General features: G+C 41.8%; 1 protein-coding gene across 7 annotated transcripts in view; it reads left to right on the top strand.

Moving 5' to 3' along the window:
* The window catches only part of rapgef2b (Rap guanine nucleotide exchange factor 2b), a 122,996-nt gene extending 101,953 nt beyond the window's left edge, over nt 1-21,043 (top strand). For 3 of the 7 annotated variants that reach the window (XM_052058781.1, XM_052058814.1, XM_052058835.1), the window contains 15 exons: nt 2,441-2,726; nt 4,001-4,158; nt 4,243-4,257; nt 4,947-5,187; nt 6,060-6,446; nt 7,696-7,907; nt 8,554-8,677; nt 8,972-8,995; nt 10,191-10,414; nt 11,959-12,126; nt 12,246-12,398; nt 12,727-12,925; nt 15,899-16,392; nt 16,505-16,921; nt 18,107-21,043. In XM_052058781.1, the coding sequence (XP_051914741.1) occupies nt 2,441-2,726; nt 4,001-4,158; nt 4,243-4,257; nt 4,947-5,187; nt 6,060-6,446; nt 7,696-7,907; nt 8,554-8,677; nt 8,972-8,995; nt 10,191-10,414; nt 11,959-12,126; nt 12,246-12,398; nt 12,727-12,925; nt 15,899-16,392; nt 16,505-16,890 (3,071 nt within the window). In that variant the 3' untranslated portion in view covers nt 16,891-16,921; nt 18,107-21,043. The remainder of the gene's footprint in view (nt 1-2,440; nt 2,727-4,000; nt 4,159-4,242; nt 4,258-4,946; nt 5,188-6,059; nt 6,447-7,695; nt 7,908-8,553; nt 8,678-8,971; nt 8,996-10,190; nt 10,415-11,958; nt 12,127-12,245; nt 12,399-12,726; nt 12,926-15,898; nt 16,393-16,504; nt 16,922-18,106) is intronic. The other 4 variants (XM_052058788.1, XM_052058825.1, XM_052058807.1 and 1 more) reach the window with 3 other exon arrangements.
* The last annotated feature ends 2,383 nt before the right edge of the window (nt 21,044-23,426 follow it).

Raw genomic sequence — 23,426 nt, forward strand, 5'->3', positions numbered from 1 at the left:
CAAAAAAACAACAACAACAACAAATATGTCTGGAGTCACAAAAAATTAAAAGCATGCTCTATGGATCTATATTAGCTATAATAACTAGCTATCAAAATGACGAAGTTGGCTACAAATACACAATGAGCCTCCGTGATTAAAAGTTTTTTTCCCCCTGCAGTGCATTCGTTAGAGCAGCTGTGCCCAAACTTTTTTGACCAAAGATCTACTTTTCAGTCGACCAGCCTCCCGTGACCGCACGCGCCCATACGCACTAAGGGTGTGGAAAATAATCGATATTAATCGATACATCGATGCGCACGTGCGCGATCCGAGTGCATCGGCTCATTCACTAGGTACGACGCGATTGACGGGTGAAATCGCGATTGATGGGTATCGGTAAAATCCGATTCAAGCGCCGTTTTATTCATGTTAAACGTCACCTATCTGCCCTTTCCTAGGCGCAATGAATGCACCATCATTGCTTTGCGTTTTGTGTTGAATACGGACGGTAGCCGTGCGTCACATACAGTCCAGTACACAACGAGCGAAACATTATGGAAGTTAGCACACGCAGCAGCAAGGAAACTACTATATTTAATGCAGCCGCAACATTCAAATCTTATGTTTGGAAATACTACGGCTTCGAAAAGAAAGACGGAAAGCTTGATAAAACCTCCGTAATTTGCAAGGAATGTCGCACTAAGAAGCCATACAACGGCAGCACCACAAATATGCAGACCCACTTAAACCGATGGCACCAGATCACCGACAAGTTTCCCTCCCCCTAAACCAGGTCAGGATCAGAAAAAAATTGCCTCTTGTTTTGGGAGTCCCCTTGCAACTCACTGTGACCGCGCAACGGCTATAACTAAGGCCACTGCTTATTTCATATGCAAAGACCTCCAGCCTTAGCGTGGTGGACAACGATGGTTTCAGACAGCTCGTGCACGTTTTGGAACCCAGGTATAAAATACCAGACAGGTCTGTGTTCACTTACAAACATATTCCCGATGTGTACAACAAAGTGAGAAGTGAGATTACTGTGTCGCTGAACAGTGCGCAAAGAGTTGCACTTACAGTGGATGGGTGGACATCTTGCGCTATAGATTCATATACTGTATATATATATATATATATATATATATATATATATATATATATATATATATATATATATATATATATATATATATATATATATATATATATATATGAATATTTCATATAAGACACTCAGTGAGAGTCTGTTTGTGTTTACACTATAGCAACAGCTGTGAGTCTCAGGTGTCAAATTGTTTACATTTTCTTTGCACAAAACCCAATTGTGAAAGGGCTTAAATAAGTTGTTTTACAAGTTCTACTCTTTATAAGGAATAAAGTGGTATCCTTTTTGTAATACCATACTGAATTCCATCTTTTTAAAAGCTTTTTTTCTTTGCTTATTTGCATCATGTTTAATTGCACAATATCGCAACAAATTGCACTGTATCGTATCGGATCGCATTGATTTGAACTTAATGTGTATCGCATCGTATCGCATCGTGACGACGGTGAAACGTATCGCATCGTATCGCCAGAAAATTCCATGTATCGTTTAAGTATCGCATCGCTGGCAGTGCATCGCGATGTGTATCGAATCGTCCTCAGTGCTGAGATTCACATCCCTAATACGCACTCACTTAGACACGCATGCCATCATGAGCAACAACCAAAACGGCCCTTAAGATGAACACAGCATGGGACGTACTTTTGCGAAGTGTTAAATATCGTAGCTCACGTGTGCCATTTAAAAATGCTTCTCTTGGCCCTCCAGATTCCCATTCTTTGCCAGTATCCTCGGTGAATTGTTCATGAAACGCCGTTTTTTTAACTCATTCAGTACCAGCCAATTCTGGACCAAGTCTGAAAAGACGTTTAAAAACGTCTTTGGGAGTGAATGAGTTAAACAACAGTCCTGGCATCCCGTCCTTCTAATAGCTATGATGCAAATCTTCGTTGACAGCAATATTTACATTTAATATTTATTCTAGACATTTTTACAGCATTGGAACACGTTAAGAATGTTTATGTAATGTTTGTCCTACTACAGTAACCATTAAAACAAAAATATATTTCTCTCCCCGATCTTTTTCCTTTTTTAAACATTTTTGAAAAAGCTCCAGGGAAGCCACTATGATGGTGCCAAAGCGCCGCATGCGGCTCCAGAGCCGCAGGTCGCCGGCCCCTTTTTAGACAATACAGAGTGAAAATGGTAAATATATTTGAGTAAACCTGTTAAATGGAGAACTGGAATTGGGGATGAGCGGGTACCTAAACAGGCCGATACCAACCATATTTAATGTGTTGGATATTAAGGAAGCTGCCGATGTCAAGGCACCATTACGAAGGGGGGGGCAAAAAAAATATGGCATCCATTTGAGTAGCATAATCACAGCATATTTTACCCACCCTCCAATAGTCTTTAAAGAGCTGCTAACCAGGCCCGAGCAGGAGCTCCACAGCGACGTCGACGGTGAAGACGAGCATGACCGGAAGAATGGCGCGCCACACCTGCCCAAGATCGGCGACATCAAAAAAGCCAGCCGCTACTCCATACCTGACTTGGCGGTGGATGTGGAGCAAGTGATGGGCCTGGAGAAGGCTAGCAAGAAGGTCAAGAGCAACTCTGTGGGCGGACGCAATAAGCTCAAGAAAATATTTGACAAGACGCTTACCAGCATCCTGCCTCCCAAACACCCTTACAAGTAAGTGGGGCATAGTGTTTTTTTTTTTAAACTTGGATCGCAAACAACCAAAACATTCACTCATTCATTCATCTTCCGAACCGCTTCATCCTCACTAGGCTCGCGGCGGGCGCTGGAGCCTATCCCAGCTGTCTTCAGGCAGTCGGCAGGGTACACCCTGTACCCGCTGCTAGCCAATCAATCACATGGCACACAGAAATGAACAGCCATTCGCGCACAAACTCACACCTAGGGACAACTTGGGGGTGTTCAATTAGCCTGCCATGCATGTTTTGGAATGTGGGAGGAAATGGGAGGACCCGGAGAAAACTTCCACACAAGCACGGGGAGAACATTCAAACTGCACACAGGAAGGCCGGAGCTGGAATTGAACCTCTGCACTGTGAAGTCGACGTGCTAACCACTCGACTACCGGGCCACCCCATCCAAAACCTGAAAACTTAAAAACAACAACAAAAACACTATAACTGAACAGCAGCTTCTACTACGGAATTGAGCCAAATAAGGCTCAATCAAAAGCCTGTGCCTTAGTCAGACGGGCTTCACAAAATTTTTAATTCATTTGAATTACGTTTCGTTGACCTTATGTTTTGGTTACATTGGTGTAGTTTCTCTTTTTCATTCATGCTGTTTTGGTTACATTCCATTTTTTTTAATGCTACATTTTGTGCACGAAAATCCTCTTTATGATTTTCACTTAAAAAAGCAAATTAAAATAGCATTTATCATTGTCATTATTATCCCAAAAGGTTTTTTAGTCTTCTGGAGAAGACATTAAGACATTTTGACTTCAAAAATGGCGCCGCGAGAGTGGCTGCCTTTCCAGCAGCTCCTATTTTTTTGTTGTTCTACTTCTTCCTTTCATAACTTTGCTGCTGTGAATCTGGAATTTCTCCATTGTGAGACTAATAAAGGTTTTCTTCTTAAATACGACCAATCACTAACACTGATTGTGTTTTTGCATCCAGCAAGTACGGAAGTTGTCAATAAATAAATACAACTATCGATGAATCAGCCAGTTGTGCCTTTCACTTTCTTCCTTCTGTTTTGTTGACGTTGAATTGCATTTAAGTTTTGCCATCTTTCTGCTGATTTCATTCTTGGATTCCACGTTATGCTTCATTGTCACATTGCATTGGATTTTCCTCGCTTCTATGTTTAATTTACGCTGAAGTACATTTCACTTTGTTTCCAGTTTGGTCGGTTGGACTATTCATTTACGCTTCGTTTTTAGTTGCATTTAATTAATGTAACTTTGCATCTGTTTCCTGCAGCGATGTGTGCGTGGGCCAATCGCAGGATGACAGCATTGTGGGCATGAAGCAGTCCAAGCAGATCCCACCGGCGCTGCCCGTCAGCAGCAACTTATCCTCGTCCAACCCCGACCTGCTTCAGTCCCACCACCGCATCCTCGACTTCAACAACCAGCCTGGTGAGTCATATCGTCGCGAATGCCTCTTGACTTTTAAAAATAGCTCATCTGACATTTACCATCACGTTATTTGTGTCCTTCCAGTGCCGGTCAACCTAAGTGAGTACTTTGTGTACCCCGCGATACCTTTCTTTACCTCAGGCACAATTGCACCTTTGACAGTCATTAGTGGTTATTGCTAATTTACAGTAAAGACCACCGTTTGTTCACTGGGGCTAATCGAGTTAAGCATCAACCTCCGTCTCCTGTGGGTGTTTTTAGGCATCTTTTTAATCACACTCGTCTATTGATTCACGTGGAATGCTTCGATTCTGGTGGAGGGCAAACATTTTCTTTGCTTGGATGGTCGTAATGACATGCATGAATCCAAATATATTGAGTCTTCATTTATTGCTATAGTTGCGATCCAGATTCACACGAATTGGTGAAAATACGCCATGTAACGAATTGGCTGATTTAAGTTTCATTTGCAACTGTTTTGTTAATTTATGATTACAGTGGGTCACATTTACGTTTTAATCATGTTATGTTCATGTGGTCATATTTAACCACGTTTGATGCATTATTTGGTTCCACTTTGTGCATTATCTTATGTAAGATTCCTTTAGTTTTTTGTTGTTGTTGTTGATGTTTTGTTTTTTTTAGACATTGCATTACGATTTCTACCATAGCCTGTTTACTTAGACAAGGAGCTTAAATGAACTTCGTCCTATGCTGGTAACGTACGTCCATGATTTCTGGAACGACTGCGTTTTGACAATGAAAAATCCGAATCTCTGTCTCTTTAGATATGTCCGACCAGGTGCTGCGGGTTTTTAAGGCAGACCAGCAGTCGCGTTACATTATGATCGGCAAGGACACCACGGCCAAGGAGGTGGTGACCCAGGCCATCCGAGAGTTTGCTCTGACGGCCGCACCCGAGGCCTACTCGCTGTGCGAGGTGTCGGTCACACCTGAGGGTGTCATTAAGCAGAGGCGGCTGCCTGACCAGCTCTCCAAGCTGGCGGACAGGATACAGCTGAGCGGCAGGTATATACTCGCGCAGCCCGTTGCATATGTGTTGTCTTTATTATAGTTGTGTAGCACACAAATTCTTCTGTCGCTGTTTTTGTATGACCAAAAAGGGCTGTACATCGGTTTAGTTTATGTATTTATTTTTCCCCTCCACAAAATTGAATAAGAAATATTTTAAAAATTGCACAGATTTTATATTTAAAAAAAGGCTTGCATCTCCTCATAAACAGTATTTCTAATGTGTACTTTTTATCTCAAAGAAATAAATGCATAACATTTTGATGAGCTATTTCCTAAAGTATGTCTCAATAAAATTAAATGTGGATATATATTTTTTAATCCAAAACACCTTTTTTCCCAAATAGAAAAGGGTGGCGGATCACTCTTTGAATAAAAATATAAGGATGTCCTACATATATTTTTTTCTCTCTTAATCTAAAAATCACTACCTGAAAAAACACATTTGGTGTGTCTGTGTTACGAATAATAAAATATTTAAGAAAATTCAGGTGGGAATTTTAAAAAAAAGGGGGGGGGTTGACATAGGCAAGCCTCAAATCTTTTGTTTTGTTTGTCAAGTCACATTTCAGTAGCCCTTAGTCACAGAAAATTCTCAAAGGTCTTCACATACCCGTAGTTGACAAATATGATCAACATCCTTTGATCTTACCCCACGGGAGGACAAGGAAAGAAAACATCTTTGGAAAAATGTAAACCTTGAGCGTTTGAACCATGAAAAAAATAATTTCATATCGTAATAGGCGGGATAAAAATTACAATATTAGAACAAAAAAGAAATCGCCTGAAATTGTTATCACTAAATTAAACGGGGGGGGGGGTGTAAGACAGAGATAAGCCAATATTTGTCTTTTCTCACAACCAAACAGGTACTACCTGAAAAGCAACATGGAGACGGAGACACTGTGCTCGGACGAGGAGGCCCAGGACCTCCTACGCGAGGGCCAGATTTCTCTGCTGCAGCTCAGCACAGTGGAGGTGGCCACACAGCTGTCCATGCGCGCCTTCCAACTCTTCTGCGCCATCGAGCCCACCGAGTACATCGACGACCTGTTCAAGTTGCGCCCCAGGTTATGCGCCGCCACCAGCCTCAAGCGATTCGAGGAGGCCATTAACCACGAGACCTTCTGGGTGGCCACCGAGGTCACACGGGAGCCCAACCAGCTCAAGCGCATGAAGACCGTCAAGCACTTCATCAAGATTGCACTGCACTGCCGCGAGTGCAAGAATTTCAACTCCATGTTTGCCATCATCAGGTTAGATGCGCACCGTGGCCTGGTTTTGGCAGCTAGTTGCTTAGTAAGCTAGTTGCTCAAGTAATTGTTATTTGGTTTGTTGGTTACTCTGTCAGTCAATAAGGTAGTTGCTTGTTTCGTTTTTTTTTTGCTTTAGTGTTTGCTCTGTCGGATTGTCAACCTGTCTCTTTGTTGATTAGTTAGTCTCTCAGTTAATCTATGTGCTTAGTTATGTGGGTGAGTGGTCCAAATGGTTATTTGCTCAGTTGGGTGGTTAGTTGGTCAGTTAGTCAGTTTCTTGGATGGTAAAATGTCACTGAAATTGCTTATATTACCTTGTCACTTTATTGCTTGATTATTTGGTTGTTCAGGTATTTATTTACTCACCTCCACAGTTATTTAGTCAGTCACTTAGGTACGTGGTTGTCTGGTTGGTTAATTAGTCACTCCATTGCTCACTCAGTTTTTAGTAATTGCTTGGTTGGATGGCTTTGGTCGTTAGCTACTTAGGTAGTAGGTATTTTTTATTTTTTCTGCTAATTAGTTGTTAACTTGATCACTGGGTAGTTAGTCACTTAGATGGGTGGTTGTACAATTATTTAAGTAGTTCCGTACTGTTGGCTGGTCATTTTTTGGTTAGTTGCTACAGTTGTTGGTTGTCTGGTTGGATGGGTACTTGCATTTTTAAGTTACATAGTTGGTTAACATGGGTTAATTAGTCACTGATTCAGTTCCTTGGTTGGTCAGTCAGTTAATTGGTCACTGGATTTAGTGAGGCTACAGTGTATGTAGTGGCTGGGTCAATTATGTCAGTCAGTCTCATGGTTGCTGGCTTAGGTTATAGTCACTTAGGTAGGCTGGTTATTCAGTTACTTAGTCACTTGGTGTTAAGTTAGGCTCTTGGTGGGTTAACCTACGGTGTTTGGTGAGGTAGTAAGTCTGATATGGTACCTAATCAGTTCATGTCGTTAGTTGTCTGGCTAGGTAGGTCCTTAGTTACTTAGTCGCTATGTTTTTATATCATTTGGTTTTTAGCCTCTTGTTGGCTTAGATTGTTACGCAGTTATTTGGTTGGTTGGTTGGTCAGTTAATTTTTTTTGTTTAGGTTGTTGGTTGACTGTTTTAGTTGCTCCAGTAGTTATACAGATTGTTTATGGTTTGTTAGTCTATTTAACTTAGTTATTCAACTGCCATTATTGCCCCTGCCCCCTTTAATACGTATATTTTATACATTTATTTTAAATTAATTTTTGTGTGTATTCCTCCCCAGCGGTTTGAACTTAGCTCCTGTCTCTCGCCTTCGAGGAACTTGGGAGAAGCTGCCCAGCAAGTATGAGAAGCTCTTTGGCGACCTGCAGGATTTGTTCGACCCCTCCAGGAACATGGCCAAGTACCGAAACGTCCTCAACAGCCAGAACTTGCAACCGCCAATCATCCCGCTCTTCCCCGTCATCAAGAAGGACCTCACCTTCCTCCATGAAGGTATGTCATGGGAAATGATTTAGTAAAATTTGCCATATTTTTACTTGGTCACGTCCTCAGGGAGCATTCGTTTTAGTCGCATGACTTGTTTTGTTTGACAGGTGTGAAATGGAATGTAATTTTACACAATGAAAGCGAGCAACACATTTTTGTCATATTCATTTTGTTTGTTATTGTGATGGTGTGTTTGTTATTTTTTAAATGTTATGTTTTTAATATCATGCATCCTCATTTTGTGTATTTTTAAGATATGTGGTTCCCGTAAAGAACTGTCTACAAATGTCAATTTGTACGATGAAAACTAGCAGGAGTTTCTTTGGGGAAAGAAAAACATTACTATCCCAAAATGTATTTTTTAAAAAAACGATTTTTATCAAACAACAGTTGTTCAGATAGAAAAGAACAAAAATTGACATGTGTATCGTCTAAGTAAGTTTGATATATACAGTGTGTGTGTGTGTGTGTGTGCGTGTGTGCGTGTGTATGTGTGTGTGTGTTTGTTTTTAAAAGTGCACAAAATTTGGACCAAAAATAAAACATACACACATATATATATACACACACACACACACGCACACACACACGTGCTGTCTTTGGTAATGATTTTGTTTATTTGTGAGAATAATATGTCATATGTTGGCGCCAGGTAATGACTCCAAAGTTGACGGCCTGGTGAACTTCGAGAAGCTGCGAATGATCGCCAAAGAGATCCGCCATGTGGGCCGCATGGCCTCGGTCAACATGGACCCCAACCTCATGTTCAGGACAAGGTACAGAAGCTTCTAGAGCACAGACACACACATACACACGCACACACATTCTAAAATGTATTATAGCTCTATGAGTGGCTTAGCTAAGCCTTCTGCTGTTGTCTAAACCGGTCTCACAGTGTCTCCATCAAGTGGTGTTTAAGCTCCTCTTCTGTGGCTTTATTTTTCCCACGCGGGAGCGTTTGATTTTCTTTGGTGGTCTCTGGTGCTCTTTCCTGTCCTTAAAAGCTTTGTTTTGTCTTCTTCTCGCTCATCCACCCTCTGCCCCCACGCTTGTCTGTTCATGGCCTCTAGGAAGAAGAAGTGGAGAAGTTTAGGGTAAGTTTTAAGTGCTTCCACATCTCTTTGCTGGCTTTCCCCTGAACGGGATTATTTGAATGGCTTTACTAATAATACACACTATGAACACCCGCTTATTCACAGTTGGGCATTCACAAATTTGCACATTAACACCTTTTTATTTTGGAAGCTGGCCTATTATTTGCTGAAAAACTAACCTATACATTGATTATGTAAAAATATTATTATGATAGTGACTCAGGCATCTTGGCAACAAATATATGGCATGTTTTTTTTATTTCTCGTGTTCATACTTTTTTTTTGTTTTGTATCTGTAAAAAACTGGACATCTAGTGGTCCTGGAGGAGAAAACACAAGTTGCTGTAATGAGGAATGTTTTCTAATTAGAGGATTGAATTAAGATTAAGATATCCTTTATTTGTCCCACACTGGAGAAATTTACAGCCTCCAGCAGCAAAAATGTGGATAGAAAGAAGAAAAAACAAACCAACACCGTTCAATTAAGTGCAATATAAATACAAAATGGATAAATCGCAGTGCTATTTACGATTGTTTCACATCACATCATTTAATTATTATTGTTGTTATTTTTATTCAGCAGCCTGACAGCAGTCGGTAGGAACGAGCGTCGGTATCTCTCCTTCTTACAGCGCGGGTGTAACAGTCTCTGGCTGAAGGAGCTACCAAGTGCTGTCAGGGCGGGCTGGAGAGGGTCGGAGGGGTCCATCATAGCTTTTAGCTTAGTTAGCATACTTCTGTTGCCCACCTCCTCCAGAGTGTCAAGGGAGCAGCCCAGGACAGAACTGGCCTTCCTGACCAGTCTCTTTCTGTCCCGGGCTGAGATGCTGATGACCAGCAGACAATGCCATAATGGATGGCCGAGGCCACCACCAAGTTATAGAAAGTCTTAAGGATCTCCCTAGATCCATATCGCATTACTTGTTAAAAACACGGCTTGTAATCTTTTGGAATGTGGGTTGTACTTACATAATGAGAGATTCCACATACACGAACCACAAAAATGTCAACTATGAAGGGGAGGACAAAACTCACAACTGCTTTCTTCCGCATGTAATATTTTGGAATTCCTTTAGGAACGTCTCATCCTGATTTCTCGCATGGTTTGCAACACGAGACTCAAGTCAAGATTGCACTGTATTATTAATATCCATTGTGGCTACTTTCTTTCTTTGTGTTTGTGCCTTGTGTCTAGCTCCCTCAGTCAAGGCAGTGCCAATGCGGCCGTGCTGGACGTGAACCAGACGGGCGGCCACAAGAAGCGCGTGCGGCGCAGCTCCTTCCTCAATGCCAAGAAGCTGTACGAGGATGCCCAGATGGCACGCAAGGTCAAGCAGTATCTGAGCAACCTCAGCCTGGAGACCAACGAGGAGAGCCTGCAGACGCTCTCGCTCCAGTGCGAGTCCTCCGTCAGTACGCGTGAGTCGCGCCACTTTACTGCCATCATGTCACCATGCACAGTTGTATAGCTACCGCTTCTTCTAATCGTCATTCAAAAACATGGCTCATAAAAGAAGGTTTCAAGGAAAAACACAAAATTGGTGTAAAACATCTTTTTTTTATTATAACACATTTCAACAAAAAAAGGTTGCATTTTAAAGTATTTAATAAAAAAGAAAGACTAATAAAAGTGTATTTTGCAAATTGCAAGTACTTTCACGACAAATGGGCATTAAGAGATGCGGTGTCAGTTGCGGGTTTATAAATATTTCTGTATTTCACACATAGATAAAAGCGTTTTTGCCCTCAGTCGAATGGTGGCTGTTCTATGACCATGAATCCATTGCTCGAATTGGTCTTCCAACTTGGGCCACCTCGCATTGTTTTTGCAGGAAACTCAGCTTTGTATTCTTGACTGCCGGAAGCTCGTTCTCCTGCTTCCCTCACTTGCAAACCATGGATTTGTTGATCTTAATTCTCTTGCAGCTGCTCGATTACCGTGTTCCTCTGTGTAACTGTTCGCTTGAAGTTTGAACTGTGCTACGTAGGCGTGTCTCTTAATTGGTGCAGTTTTCGGGGTCTGAAGTTGTTTTGCCCAATTGGCATACCGGCATGATAGCCAACGACTGATGGGTGTGCCTTTAGCGTCCTCCTTCACGACCACCCTTCACTTTGAACGTCCGCATGCCATCCTCAGTTATGTCTGCCTGTCCTCCATATCAGCAGCCTGTCCGCATAACATCAGACAGTCACGCGGAGCGCTCATCAAAGTCACACAGCAACAATCACAGATTTTGGAGCTCGGTGCATAGGTTAGGCGCTGCCCCTTCCAATTTGGAGAAAATGTAAGACTTTTAAGTACACCCTATGGTTGTGAAAGTACGGTAATAATGCAACAAGATATATCACTACCTTTTTGTCTATATTATTTTGAAGTTTATTAAGTAGGTTATTTTATTATTTGAAAATGTAATTTAAATTTGACCGATATTTTTTTTCTCAAAATTGTAAAAGAAATGCAATAACACATCCCACGACTTTCAATGTTATATACATATATTAAAAAAGTTGAATGTTGCAGGAAATCACCTTTTTCTTTCAAAGTATTTTTAAAAAGTAAAAAGATTTGAAGGAAACAGAGGTATTTTTTTCATAATGAATTTTAAGTTGAATTTTAATGATGTTGGCCATTTACTTTCTGACAAAAAATTGTATCACACCACTTTGAAACGTTTATGAAAAAATTGGCTATATTTATTCTGCCCTACCACAATTACAATAAAATTGTACAATTTGAAAAAAATTGTACAATTTGTTACAATTTATTGTGCAACAAAAAATAAAAAAGACATATATTTTGATAACTTTTTCCTTTTTCACCGGTAAAACAAAACTCTGCCCCGCCCCCAACCCCTCTTTCAAAACAGTTAAGTGCTTAGTACATTGGATTGTTTTCAGCATCCATCTGAAAGCTGCTGCGTGTCCCCAACCCTACTGAACTTGTGTTGTCATTTTGCTTTCAGTGCCCAAGAACTCGGGGGTCCGTCGCGCAGACACGTCCCCCGTGGTGTCCAGAGCAGCCAGCCAGCAGAGGGGACAGCTGGCCAAAGGCTCCCAGGCCCTGCAGGTGCCCGCCGTGGCCCTGTACCCGTCACGGAAGAAGGTGCCCGTCAAGGACCTGCCTCCCTTTGGTAAGACATCACATCACCATTAATAGTAGGAGTAAAAATTCTAACCATATTTATAATTATATTCTCAGTGCATTCACAGTGGACAAACGTTAGGGTCAACAACTACATCTTTGTTTTAGGCACCAGCTCCCCGCAGTCTCTGAAGAAGATCCTATCTCTGTCGGAAGAGGCCAGCGAGCGTCATCGCAGGCATCCTGACGATTCCACGGTGTCCAACGCTTCGTCTCAGCTCCCCTCGCCGCCTGGCTCCCCGCAGAGCTCCCCCAAGAAAGGTAGGCACAGCAGTTTGGCACTGTGGTGCATTTCCACCCCCTGCTGCTTGCACTGTGCACTGCACATAACAGATTTTTTTCTGAGTTTCAAATGGCGTGTAATACACTTCATCTTCAGCATGTTTAGTGCCACTTTTGTAAGTGGCCACGCCCCGTCCATGCTTCCCCTTCCGCTTTTTTCATCACTAGCCATTGTCATCCCTGTATTTAGCATTTTTACGTACTGTATGTTCATGTGTCATATTTTGCTTTGCTTCATTTTACTTGTTATTTTAATGACAATAATTATTTAGGCAAAATGACTTACCTTCTGATGTATGTATTCCAGGTTACAACCGTATGGGCGACTCATACTCATACTCGGACTGCAGTCAGAGTGAAATGTCGTCTCGCTCCAGCCTTCTCAGTAACTTGTCCTTTGAGGACGAGCGGCGGTTGAGGCATTCGGGGGGCGTCGCCGAGTCCCATGTGGGGGGAGCACGCCTAGAACGGCGAGCCGCCACCGATCCCGATCAGTACAGCCTCGGGTATGTGATTACAACCTCCTAATTATCTCTTGACCAACTAACCAAACAACTAACTAACCAGCAAATGAACCAAGCAAATGAGTGAGTAGCCTACTAATCAAGTAACTAATTAACCTGGTTATTAATCAACCCAATAAGAGACCAACCACTTACTCCCCAACGAACTGATAATTGACCTTCCAACTCAAAACAGACGATGTATCTAATTTACTGGTGTATGAGTAACCAATCCAACTTATGAGCTAACTGAAGGATTCACAACTAAATTTAGCCAACCAACAGATCAATCAACCTGTCAACAAATCAACCATCCAATTTACAAACTCAAACTGGCTAATTCACTCACCAGCTAGCCCACTCATCATCCACCGGGAAAACCAACAAACTACTATAAGTACTATTCAAGTACTACCCAGCCATTTTACTAATTGACTAACTTCCCAAGGGCAATCAGCCATAGTCATAAACTAAATAAACCATTCAATCCCAACCATCTTCACTGGACAAACACCTCAATCCAAGCCGTTTAACTGTATTTTGTCTGATTTTCAAGGCCCACAGATGGTGGTCTACTGCGATATAAACATGCAGCCTATCAAATGAAAGATGAGATGCTCTTTCAGCTGAACAAAAATCTTTAGCAACCAGCATTAGAAAATTACTACATTTCATCAGATGTCCATTTTCTGAGGAAAAACATATGGAGAAAAAGACCTTTTTGCAAAAACATGCATTTCAAGTATGGCACCACTACTTTTTTGCTTTGTGACACCTCAAACATCTTCAGATTTTCCTTCTACAAAGCAACAAACGCCACCACAAAAGGGCACATTTGTGTCCCTTCCACCTTGCAATTCATGAATGTGTTTTTTTTTGGGTGTGCGTGATAAAAAAATGACACAAATGCGCTGATTCAAGGGCACACGTTTTTCACCGCATTCTGATTTCACTTTGCTTGTTTTTGCGAAGGCACTTTCGCTGTAGCGTGACGTTTAAGTAGGTAGACGATGTTCATGCAACGGAACCTCTTTTGCCGGCAGCTTCTTAATTTTTGCAATTTTTGTCCAATGTATCCTGCTGCTTTGAGAAACTCCTCTCCCAAGTCATGGTGGAAGATTTTCTTCACCAAAACCAATCCTCACACGTTGATTGATTTGAATTTTCAATCACTTCTAATGCACTCTCTACTAACTACAGGCTACTCCACCTGACTCTACGCTACTCCGCAACTCAGCTCATGCATCCCTCCCGCTCTACTTCTACTTATTCTGCAGCATGATCCTGGCTGATCCCTTAACACATGCTGCCATCTACTGGAATGAATTTAAATGATATACAATGCAGACACGCCTGATCCTTAGTGAGAGGCTACTCAAACCCCCTCTGCACGCTATGGAGCAAAAAAAGGAAATGACGTGTAAAAATGGCATGGGTTGCCGGCCGTAGTGGGGATTTTTAAGACGTATGGGGATTGAATGAGTTAACCAACAAACAAACTCACTGGCACTGAATGAGCATGATACATTAAATCAAAGTCATATTTGTGTGTTTTTTTTTTCCTTCAGATCCTATCCCCAGCTATTCACCTAAAAATTCACCCATTTGCTGTTTGCCACAAGATGGCATCAAACACATCTAATGGATAAGTAGTTCTTTAGGCATGTCTTGTGGTGTTTTGACACTAAGAAACGACATTATGGCTCCTTGTCTTAAGCCAACAGTCTCGGACTAGGGTCTTAAACTCAACAGTGATTTTTAAATTGGACCGGCAAATCGTTGCTGTTGTTAAATCCAACTCCTTGCATCTTGGACAACTGGCTAAACTTTAGCCCCAGGGGTGGCCATTAGGTAGATCCTGATCTACCGGCAGATCTAAGACAGGTCCCAAGTAGATCCGAGGAGTGTCTAGGAGAAATAAAACAAACAAACATTTGTGTATCTTTGTACATGTTAGTAATATATTTTTTGTGTTAATATACAGTGCACACTAATCAGTCTCATTTTCACTAAAAAAAATATTTAAAAAATAAAATAAAGCAGGTAAATCTTAAATTTGTGTGTGTGTGTGTGTGCGTGCGCGCGCCGGTAAGGGTAGATCCCGTGAGGTTAGTTGATCAAAAAGTAGATCTTCGATCCAAAAAGTTTGGGCACCCCTGGGCTAAAGTATTAAGCCTCTCCTCTCTCAGGGGCACTTCAAAACAGTAATTCATGCTTTCGTCACATCATGGCTGGATTACTGTAATGTAACTTTACTTTGGAGTCAGCCAATCGTCTGCTGCACGCCTCTTGACTGGTACTTAGCACAAAACTCCTACTGTGGCATCCCTTCACTGGTTCACTTCACATTTGAGAGTTCTTTTTTAGGTAATATTATTTGTTTTCAAATCTTGAAATGGCCTCTCTGAGGTCCTCCACCACTACGCACCTGCGGACCAGACACTATTAGAGGTACCAAGAACTAAACGGAAGCTCAGAGGGATCGCGCCTTTTCCATTGCTCGTCCCGCTCTTTGGAATGACCACCTGCTGAAAGTTAGCCAAGCCCCCTCGCTGCCCATCTTTAACTCATTCAGTACCAGCCAATTCTAGACCGAGTCTGAAAAGATGTTTAAAAACGTCTTTGGGAGTGAATGAGTTAAAACTCTTCTTAAAACTAATTCTTATGCTTTGACTCAACATGAAACTAGATTCAGTTTTACTGTTTGTGCTTTGTACTGTCTTCGTTATTAACTCATTCAGTACCAGCCAATTCTAGACCAAGTCTGAAAAGACGTTTAAAAACGTCTTTGGGAGTGAATGAGTTAATTTGTTATTGTTTATTGAATGAATAATTTCTGCTTCATGTACAACACTTTGTATACAGCGGTGGTTGTTTTAAAGTGCTCTATAAATACAGTTAAGTTGAGTTGAGATTGACAACACTGTTGATGGTGTACACGAGAGGATGTGACGTGGCGCGGTCTTTGGGTTGCAGGTCGTATACGTCGATGCAGGACTGCCGGGGTATCTACGCGGGCTGCCCCACGGTGCTGTCGTCCCCCAGCTCTGAGGAGCTGACCCAGGATCAGGGCGATCGTGTGTCGCTGGATGCGGCCGACAGTGGGCGTGGCTCCTGGACATCCTGCTCGTCCGGTTCCCACGACAACATCCAGACCATGCAGCAGGGCCGCAGCTGGGAGACGTTGGCCTTTGGCGGGGGGCTTCCGCCCGCTGGCGGTCCGGAGGCCCTGCTGTGGGCAACGCAGGCGCGGGGCAGTTGGGCGTCGGTCGGCTCCTCGTCATCGTCGTCCGCCGCCTACTGGGGTGAGGACTCGGAGGGAGACACAGGCACCATCAAGAGGCGCGGCGGCAAGGATGTCAACGCCGACCCCGAGACCAGCAGCATCACATCCACCGGGTCCGAGGACGCCAAGCAGATGGGGCGGCCCTCGCCCTCGCCCATCACTGCCGCCTGTAAAGGACTCCTCTGTGAGTTTGTGCACGCTGCTAAAATTATCGTAGCACCAGACAAATGTGTCACTTGAGAAGAATAAAATCACCAGAACAGGTCGTAATTGTTTGGTGTGTTGTGTGCCTGAAGCCCGGAAAGAGGGGCGGTATCGCGAACCTCCCCCGACGCCACCCGGCTACACGGCGCTGACCATCTCTGAACTGGCGGATGGCCAGACGCCGTCCCCTCCGGGCCTCAATTCGACCATGTCCGTGACGACAACGCCGTCGAGCCGCCGTCCACCCGACTACACCACGGCGCTGCAGCGCTCCCGCATGGTCACACAGTCCCCTGACTCGGAGGCCCACCAAACGACGTCCAAGCAGAGAGGCAACGGCCTCCGGCGTGGCCGAAACGACGAAGAGGACGACGAGGCGCCGGCGGAAGAGGAGGATGAGGAGGAGGGTGAGTCTCCTAAACTTGTCGCTCTGAGGAAGCCGAGGGCGCAGCGTACACCCCGGCCCCCCTGGCCATGACCGTGTGTGAACCCCTTCCACCCCATAGCAGGTAAAGACTGATTTATCAGATAGCTCAACCCCACCCCAATCTCCCCACCCGCACCTCACCCCGTGTCCCCACCTCAAGTGCATGCCGACACACGTGGATTCAGACCTGACACTCACCACTTCCTGCTAAATCTTGGGAGACGCCCCCAGAGACACCCATATCGCCCCCCCAACCCTCTCAATTCCTTCAGAACCTTCCAGGTTTATCATGGATTATTTGTTCAGAGAGGGACGTTAATGCATGTTAAGAGAAAATAAACCACGCACGCGCACACCCACAGAGCTCCTCAGTCTCACCAGCATCGTGTATGGAGTCTGCCTGATTATGTTCGTAGAAAACATTTATACTTGCATTAAAAATGAAAACACAAATGTTAAATTACTCGACATGACCTAACCATACAGTATCATTTGGATTGCAGTACAGTCTATTTTTATCCAAGCATTTCGAAAAGCAAAGGGACTGTAAAAAAAAATGTAGCTGTTCCACTTTTGAGGAGATGTCAGTAAATTTTAGATGCCTCAAACCCATTAGGAAAAAAAAGTTGAGTAAAAGACACGAGTAAAACCGGAATTTTTTAAAGCAATAAAACACATAGGAATAAAACCGTATCAAAAATATTTTCGACAAGAAAATCAGAGTATTTCACTTTTTTTTTGTCAATGAGAGAAAATTTGACAGAAATTAAATTCTATTTATCAAGACATCCATCCACATTCTGAACCATTTACCCTTCCTCCAGTCATGCGTGGACAAATTGATACAGAACTACACACATTGATGCACTTAACGCACATAAACACTTCTTTGTATAAAATGACTTATTACACCACTGTTGCAGTACAATGTGACTTCAATTTTAATATATTGCTGACTAGGAATGTTGATAGTTGTCAGGAAGGTTTAAAAAAAACAAGCTTTCCACATTCTTTGGATTAGTATTTTTTGTCTTATAAAAAATGCGTACATTTCACTGAAACCACAGTAAAATCGTCAGCGTATCGAATCGTAGTGATCTGGCAAAAATATTGAGATATTACATTTTAGCCATATTGCACAGTCCTATCCCTGATGCACATGGAAGAAGTTCAAATTGAAGTGCTTTATGAGCCAGAGAGGATGGAAATGAATATAAACATTTCCAATGAGCTGATCGTAACCTCAACTGTTTTTTTCTCTCCACAGATGACGAGCAGGTGTCGGCTGTCTGAGGCAAAAAAAAAAAATCTCTTCGCCGTCCCTCCAAGCGACCAATAGACTCTCATCATCAAGCTACGTACGTGCCTGCTCTGCCTCCTGATTGGTGGATTCCTCCTGTTGGCTCCCCCGCGCCTTAAAGCATTATGGGGGTTGACGGACCCTGCATGCAAAAAAACTCAAGAAAATACTGTGAAGAAGATGATGATGATGATGCGGTGAAAGATGACAAGCCTGGCACTTTTTGGACAATATAAAGACATTTTTTTAAAATGAAAACAACAATGCTGACATCCATCTGCACTAAAAAGTACAACTAAAAAAATCACAAGCAGCAGACATTTTGAGGACTCTTTAATCAAAGTCTTTTGCACTCCTGACCTGCTCTCCAGGAGATCGCAAGGAACAATGACGCCAGTATTAACATACACAAAAACAAAAAGGACAACACACACACACACACATTTGACGAGCACTTTCAGCACAAAATCTAGTGGACGCCAAGCTCGTGGACGCCAGGGTAACGATGACGGGGTGGGATCACGTCATCGTCTGTGGGGACGCCGGTTGGCATCCGAAAAGCACAACAATAACAAAAATGTGGGGATCTTTAAAAAAAAAAAAGCCAGGATGTGGCACCTTGAGGACTAGAAAGTTGTCAGTCATGGCCCTCGTTGACATTCGAAAGTTATGTTTGTGTGAATGTCCAAAGCGCCTTAGGACTGCACATTCATCCCACAACGCCCACCCAAACTTCAACAAGCAGAGTGAAAAGCCTTACGACTCAACACTTCCGCTACATCATCCTGCCCTGAAACAAACACACACACATACATGCACACAAACAAAAGTGGACATCGCCGCGAACCACAAAACTAGGACTTGACTGAAGGACATTTTGTTGTTGTTGTTGTTTTTGTAGACTTTGGTGGCGAAGGAATGGAATAAAATAAAAGCTAAATAAGGCTGCCAAAAAGGTCAATGCCGAGGAGTGTTAGAGCCACACAGGAATGAGAACCTAAATAAATCAAGTAGGGCTGCAAATAACGCTTATATTAATGATCGGTGGATTAATCAGTCGGATTTTTTTTTCTGACGTGTTTAAACTTCCTTTGACTAAGCTGTCAATCGATGAATCGGATAGAAAAAAGAAAAACACATTTCCATCCTTTCCTTGAAAAACAGGACATTATTTCAAATTGACACTGCAGAAAACACCCATTAACTATTATTCAGATACTTATTTGGTCCCTAACGACTTAGAAAATAGGCAAAAATGTTGGTCTTTGCTTTTCAAGGTAAAATTAGATGGATGCAAATGTTTCATTTTCGTTCAGCACAAAGAGTAAGTCCGCTATCAAGGACGACTACAGAAACTGGATATTTATTGTTGAGAAGATAAAATTGCTCGCATTTGAACAATTTCTGAATAAGAAAAAATATCAAAATGATTAATTGTCATAAATAATGAGGTAAATTGTTCATCAATTAGTTGTTGCACCTCTAAAATCAAGTCAAGGCAACACAGTTAAAATGTGATAAGGATAAAATACTTCCAGGGGAAATCATTGTCTTTTAAAGTTGTCAGAATGTTGTCACCATAAATTCATAAGTGTCTAATATAAAATCTAACTATTACCAGAAAACATTTTGGACATTTTTGAAAGAACCTTTTAAATTTGGATAGAATAAGAAAAGTCACTGAATTAAAGTCTCAATATTTAGAGGGAAAAAAATCATAAACGAGAATCAGCCTCCATTTAAAATGGAAAATCTTGTCTTGAACCAAAAGTAAAAATTTCAATATTTCAAGCATAAAGTGGTTATGTAAGCAGAAAGTCATAATCTTTTCATCATAAAATCGAAGTATCACTGGGAAAATAAGTTATATTTAACATTTTACAAGCAAACACATTCCGAGTTAACGAGAATAAGATTCCAGAATTTTACTAGAGGACAAAAAAAAGGTCACTCTTGAGAATCCATTTTGAATTTGATGAAATAGATACAATAACTAAATCAGAATTGTTCAATCATTACGCAACCAGAAACAAATGATCGTCATATTCTTCCAAGGATAAAATCTGACTGTTACTGGAAACTAAGTTGCAATTTGGGAATGAACTTGTCATTTTTCAACAAGCTGTAAATTGAGGAAAACTGTCCAAAATCTTGACCACAAAAAAATTATTTTATCAGAATAAACTCTAAATATTACCAGAAAAAAAGACTTTTTACATGAATATTGCAAAAAAAAGAGAACATTACATATGATTTTCTGAATTTTCAGGTCAAATGCTAACTTCTCTGGTAATACCTGTGTTCTAATTTTCTGACTTCTGATCTTTTTTTTTCCTTTGTTTTCTTTTGAGTGTTGCGCTAAGACTCCTCGGGTGAATGGTCCTCCAATCACAGAATCCTTCTGATCACATTGATCAGTTTGGTCAAAAAGATTTAAAAAAAAAAGTAGTAAAATAAACTAGACTGAAGGGGGAAACGTGTTTTCCACTGCGACGACGCTCAAAAAAAGATGTTCTATTTGTTATTGTGAAAAACAGTTTGTTTGTTTCGTTTTGTATGGGCCACATTTGAAGACGTGACATTGCACAAAACGTGTCCGTTTGATGTCGTGGGTAGAACTGCTACTGTTGTGGTGATGATGATGCTAATGATGATGAAGGTGATGACATAGTGTACATTTTAGCTGGTGATGTTCTCCTTCCCTCTAGTACGACTCACACTTGTATGTCTTTTACAAAGACAATTTGTGGAGTACGCATCGCTCATTTTTGTTTCTTTTTTTTGTATTTTTAATACAATAATTGTAAATATTGGTTCTATTTTTGTTCAAATGTATTATGTTTATGCCTCAACATCCAGTTTGTATGAAGCTGGGAATCAATAAATACTGCATACAGAGTACAATTGCTGACTTTTTCTTTTTTGTTGTTTGTTTTTGTTTTTGTTTGGTCAGTACCAAGTAAATTGCCTTGAACGGTGAAATAATGCACAACGTGTTAGACTAACAGAATAATTGCACAAATCATTTTTGAACGTTTCCAGAAAACACAAAAGTTCAAACAAGAAAAGTCAGTCCACTTTCTTCCACTGAACAACAATCGAAGATTTCTTTGTTTTCACAGATTGAATATTGTGTGAGTCTAGATCATACACTTAAGAAAACGTGAAAATGCTCTTTCTTTACTGTTTTGAGTCCTCACACTCCCTCGCCATGCGGTGAAAGATTTTTAAATTGTGGGAAAACGTCTAGTATGTCTCTGGGTCCACTTTCTGTGCAGTGCAAACACCGGTAACATCTCTGACACAATTTTTTTCCCGCAATTGCGACAAACCGTCTGAAGGAGTGAACGAAACACACTTCGTGCCTGCATCGGACAGATGAGTGAGTATGAGTGACACCCCAAGAACACCAACGGGCCAATTAACGGTAACATGGTGTCATGTGCCGAGTTGGCCTCCAGAAGACGCTATCCTCCACGAAAGTATTGACGGTGTGTGTGTATGAGTGAGAAAGGGAGTGAGGGCGTGTGTGAGAAATTACGCGACGTGTTGAGAGCGTGTGTGTGTGTGTGTGTGTGTGTGTGTGTGTGTGTATATATATATATATATATATATATATATATATATATATATATATATATATATATATATATATATCAGTAGCGGAAGCTGGTCTGTCAAAGAGAGGAAGCTCAATTTTGGCCGACATAATAAAATGTGTCCATTTATGTATACTGTTCGTGGATTTTACTCTCCGTTCCTTTTCAAGAAAATTATCTGTGACGCTGTCATACCAACAAGGCGTCTTTTTCAGGGACTTGACTAGTATTTTACAACTACAGCAACTACAATAAACCCCACCAGAAATAAAAGATTAATTCGTCGCTAGTCGTTTTCAACAAAGAGAGTGCCGCTAAGATGATTAGAAGTCTCCAGTTCAACTTAGAACAGAATGAAATTGAAAGATGCTCCCACGGATGACTACACAAAAAGATCGGTGATCGGCTCATTTGACTGCCAATCAAAAAGAGATTCAGCCTCAGACAGATCATCCAATTACCATGGAGAAAAGTTCAGCTTCGGGCCAGCCTATAAACGCCCACTGTCCATAGAATCCCAGATACGCTGAGCGTCCGGTGGGCGGGACAGAACCAGCATTTATCCAATGACTGGTCTCGTTTCAATGCACTGGAACAACCTACACTGAACTCTCTAGCGCTGTAGACGCTCAGCGTCCACACAGTTTATCGCACAGTGAAGCTGTGGGAATGAATGAGAAGAGAGCCACATCGTAACCAGTAATAAGAAACTGATTCGTCACAAAAGTTGAGCGCGTTGTAGCGCATATTTTGCAATGACACGTACACACATATATTTGATCACTTATTTTTTGACATTTTAGGGGAAGCTGAGCTTCCCTTGCAGTCTCAGAGCAATCGCCTCTGTGTGGGAGAATTAAACGTGAGCGTGTCAAGTGTGTATATGGATGTGTTGAATCTTTGTGTGTGATGGAATTGCTTTTGAATCGGATGAAGGGCTGACCTTTGTGTTAGGCTCGACGAGTCTTCGGTGTGCCAACAAGATGGGCGGATGAAGTGGAGTGTCTTTTTGGTGCTGAGTCATGACAACTTAAATCAAATAAGTCATTTGATGTTCTGTATTGAGTTTGACATGGCTTGTGTAGTACTGCTACTCGACTACAGAAATAGTTGGAATTGAATCACTTGGCAAGCAGTTAACTCCAAAGTCCAGATAAAGAAAGAGTCTTGGCAGAATGGGAAGCGGTTTAGGGACAAGGAGCCTTGAAAGATGGTGCCTGTTTGTATTTGTTACGATTGGCATGGAGGTGAGGACCCAATTGCAGGGAAACAGAGACATAAGGTAGGAGTGCAGGATGTTGTCTAACCCCCCCCCCCCCCCCCCCAAAAAAAAAAGATTCAAAAAGCAGATACAAAGTAACAATCACATTTAACTCACCAAGACACAACGACGTGACAACTAACAGCGACGAAGCCAAACCAACGAGCCAACAAAGACTGAAAAGAAACAAGGCACTAAATAAAGTACAAGCAAACCAACGAGACAAGGAGAAACACTTTTATGCTGAAAAATCATAGCCTATTACCCGATTTATCTTAGTTTACTACCTTGTTGTCGTCAATAATAAGGCAATTAGTCAAGCATCAGAGAGCCTTCAATCGGCGGGCGTGCCTGGGAGGCAAAGTGGAGTGCTAAGGAGAAAAACACCGGAGAGTGCACCGGTGACTAATGGCGCTAAACCGTGCCA

The sequence above is a fragment of the Hippocampus zosterae genome, chromosome 1 (genome assembly GCF_025434085.1).
Source record: "Hippocampus zosterae strain Florida chromosome 1, ASM2543408v3, whole genome shotgun sequence".
NCBI classification, from domain to species: domain Eukaryota; kingdom Metazoa; phylum Chordata; class Actinopteri; order Syngnathiformes; family Syngnathidae; genus Hippocampus; species Hippocampus zosterae.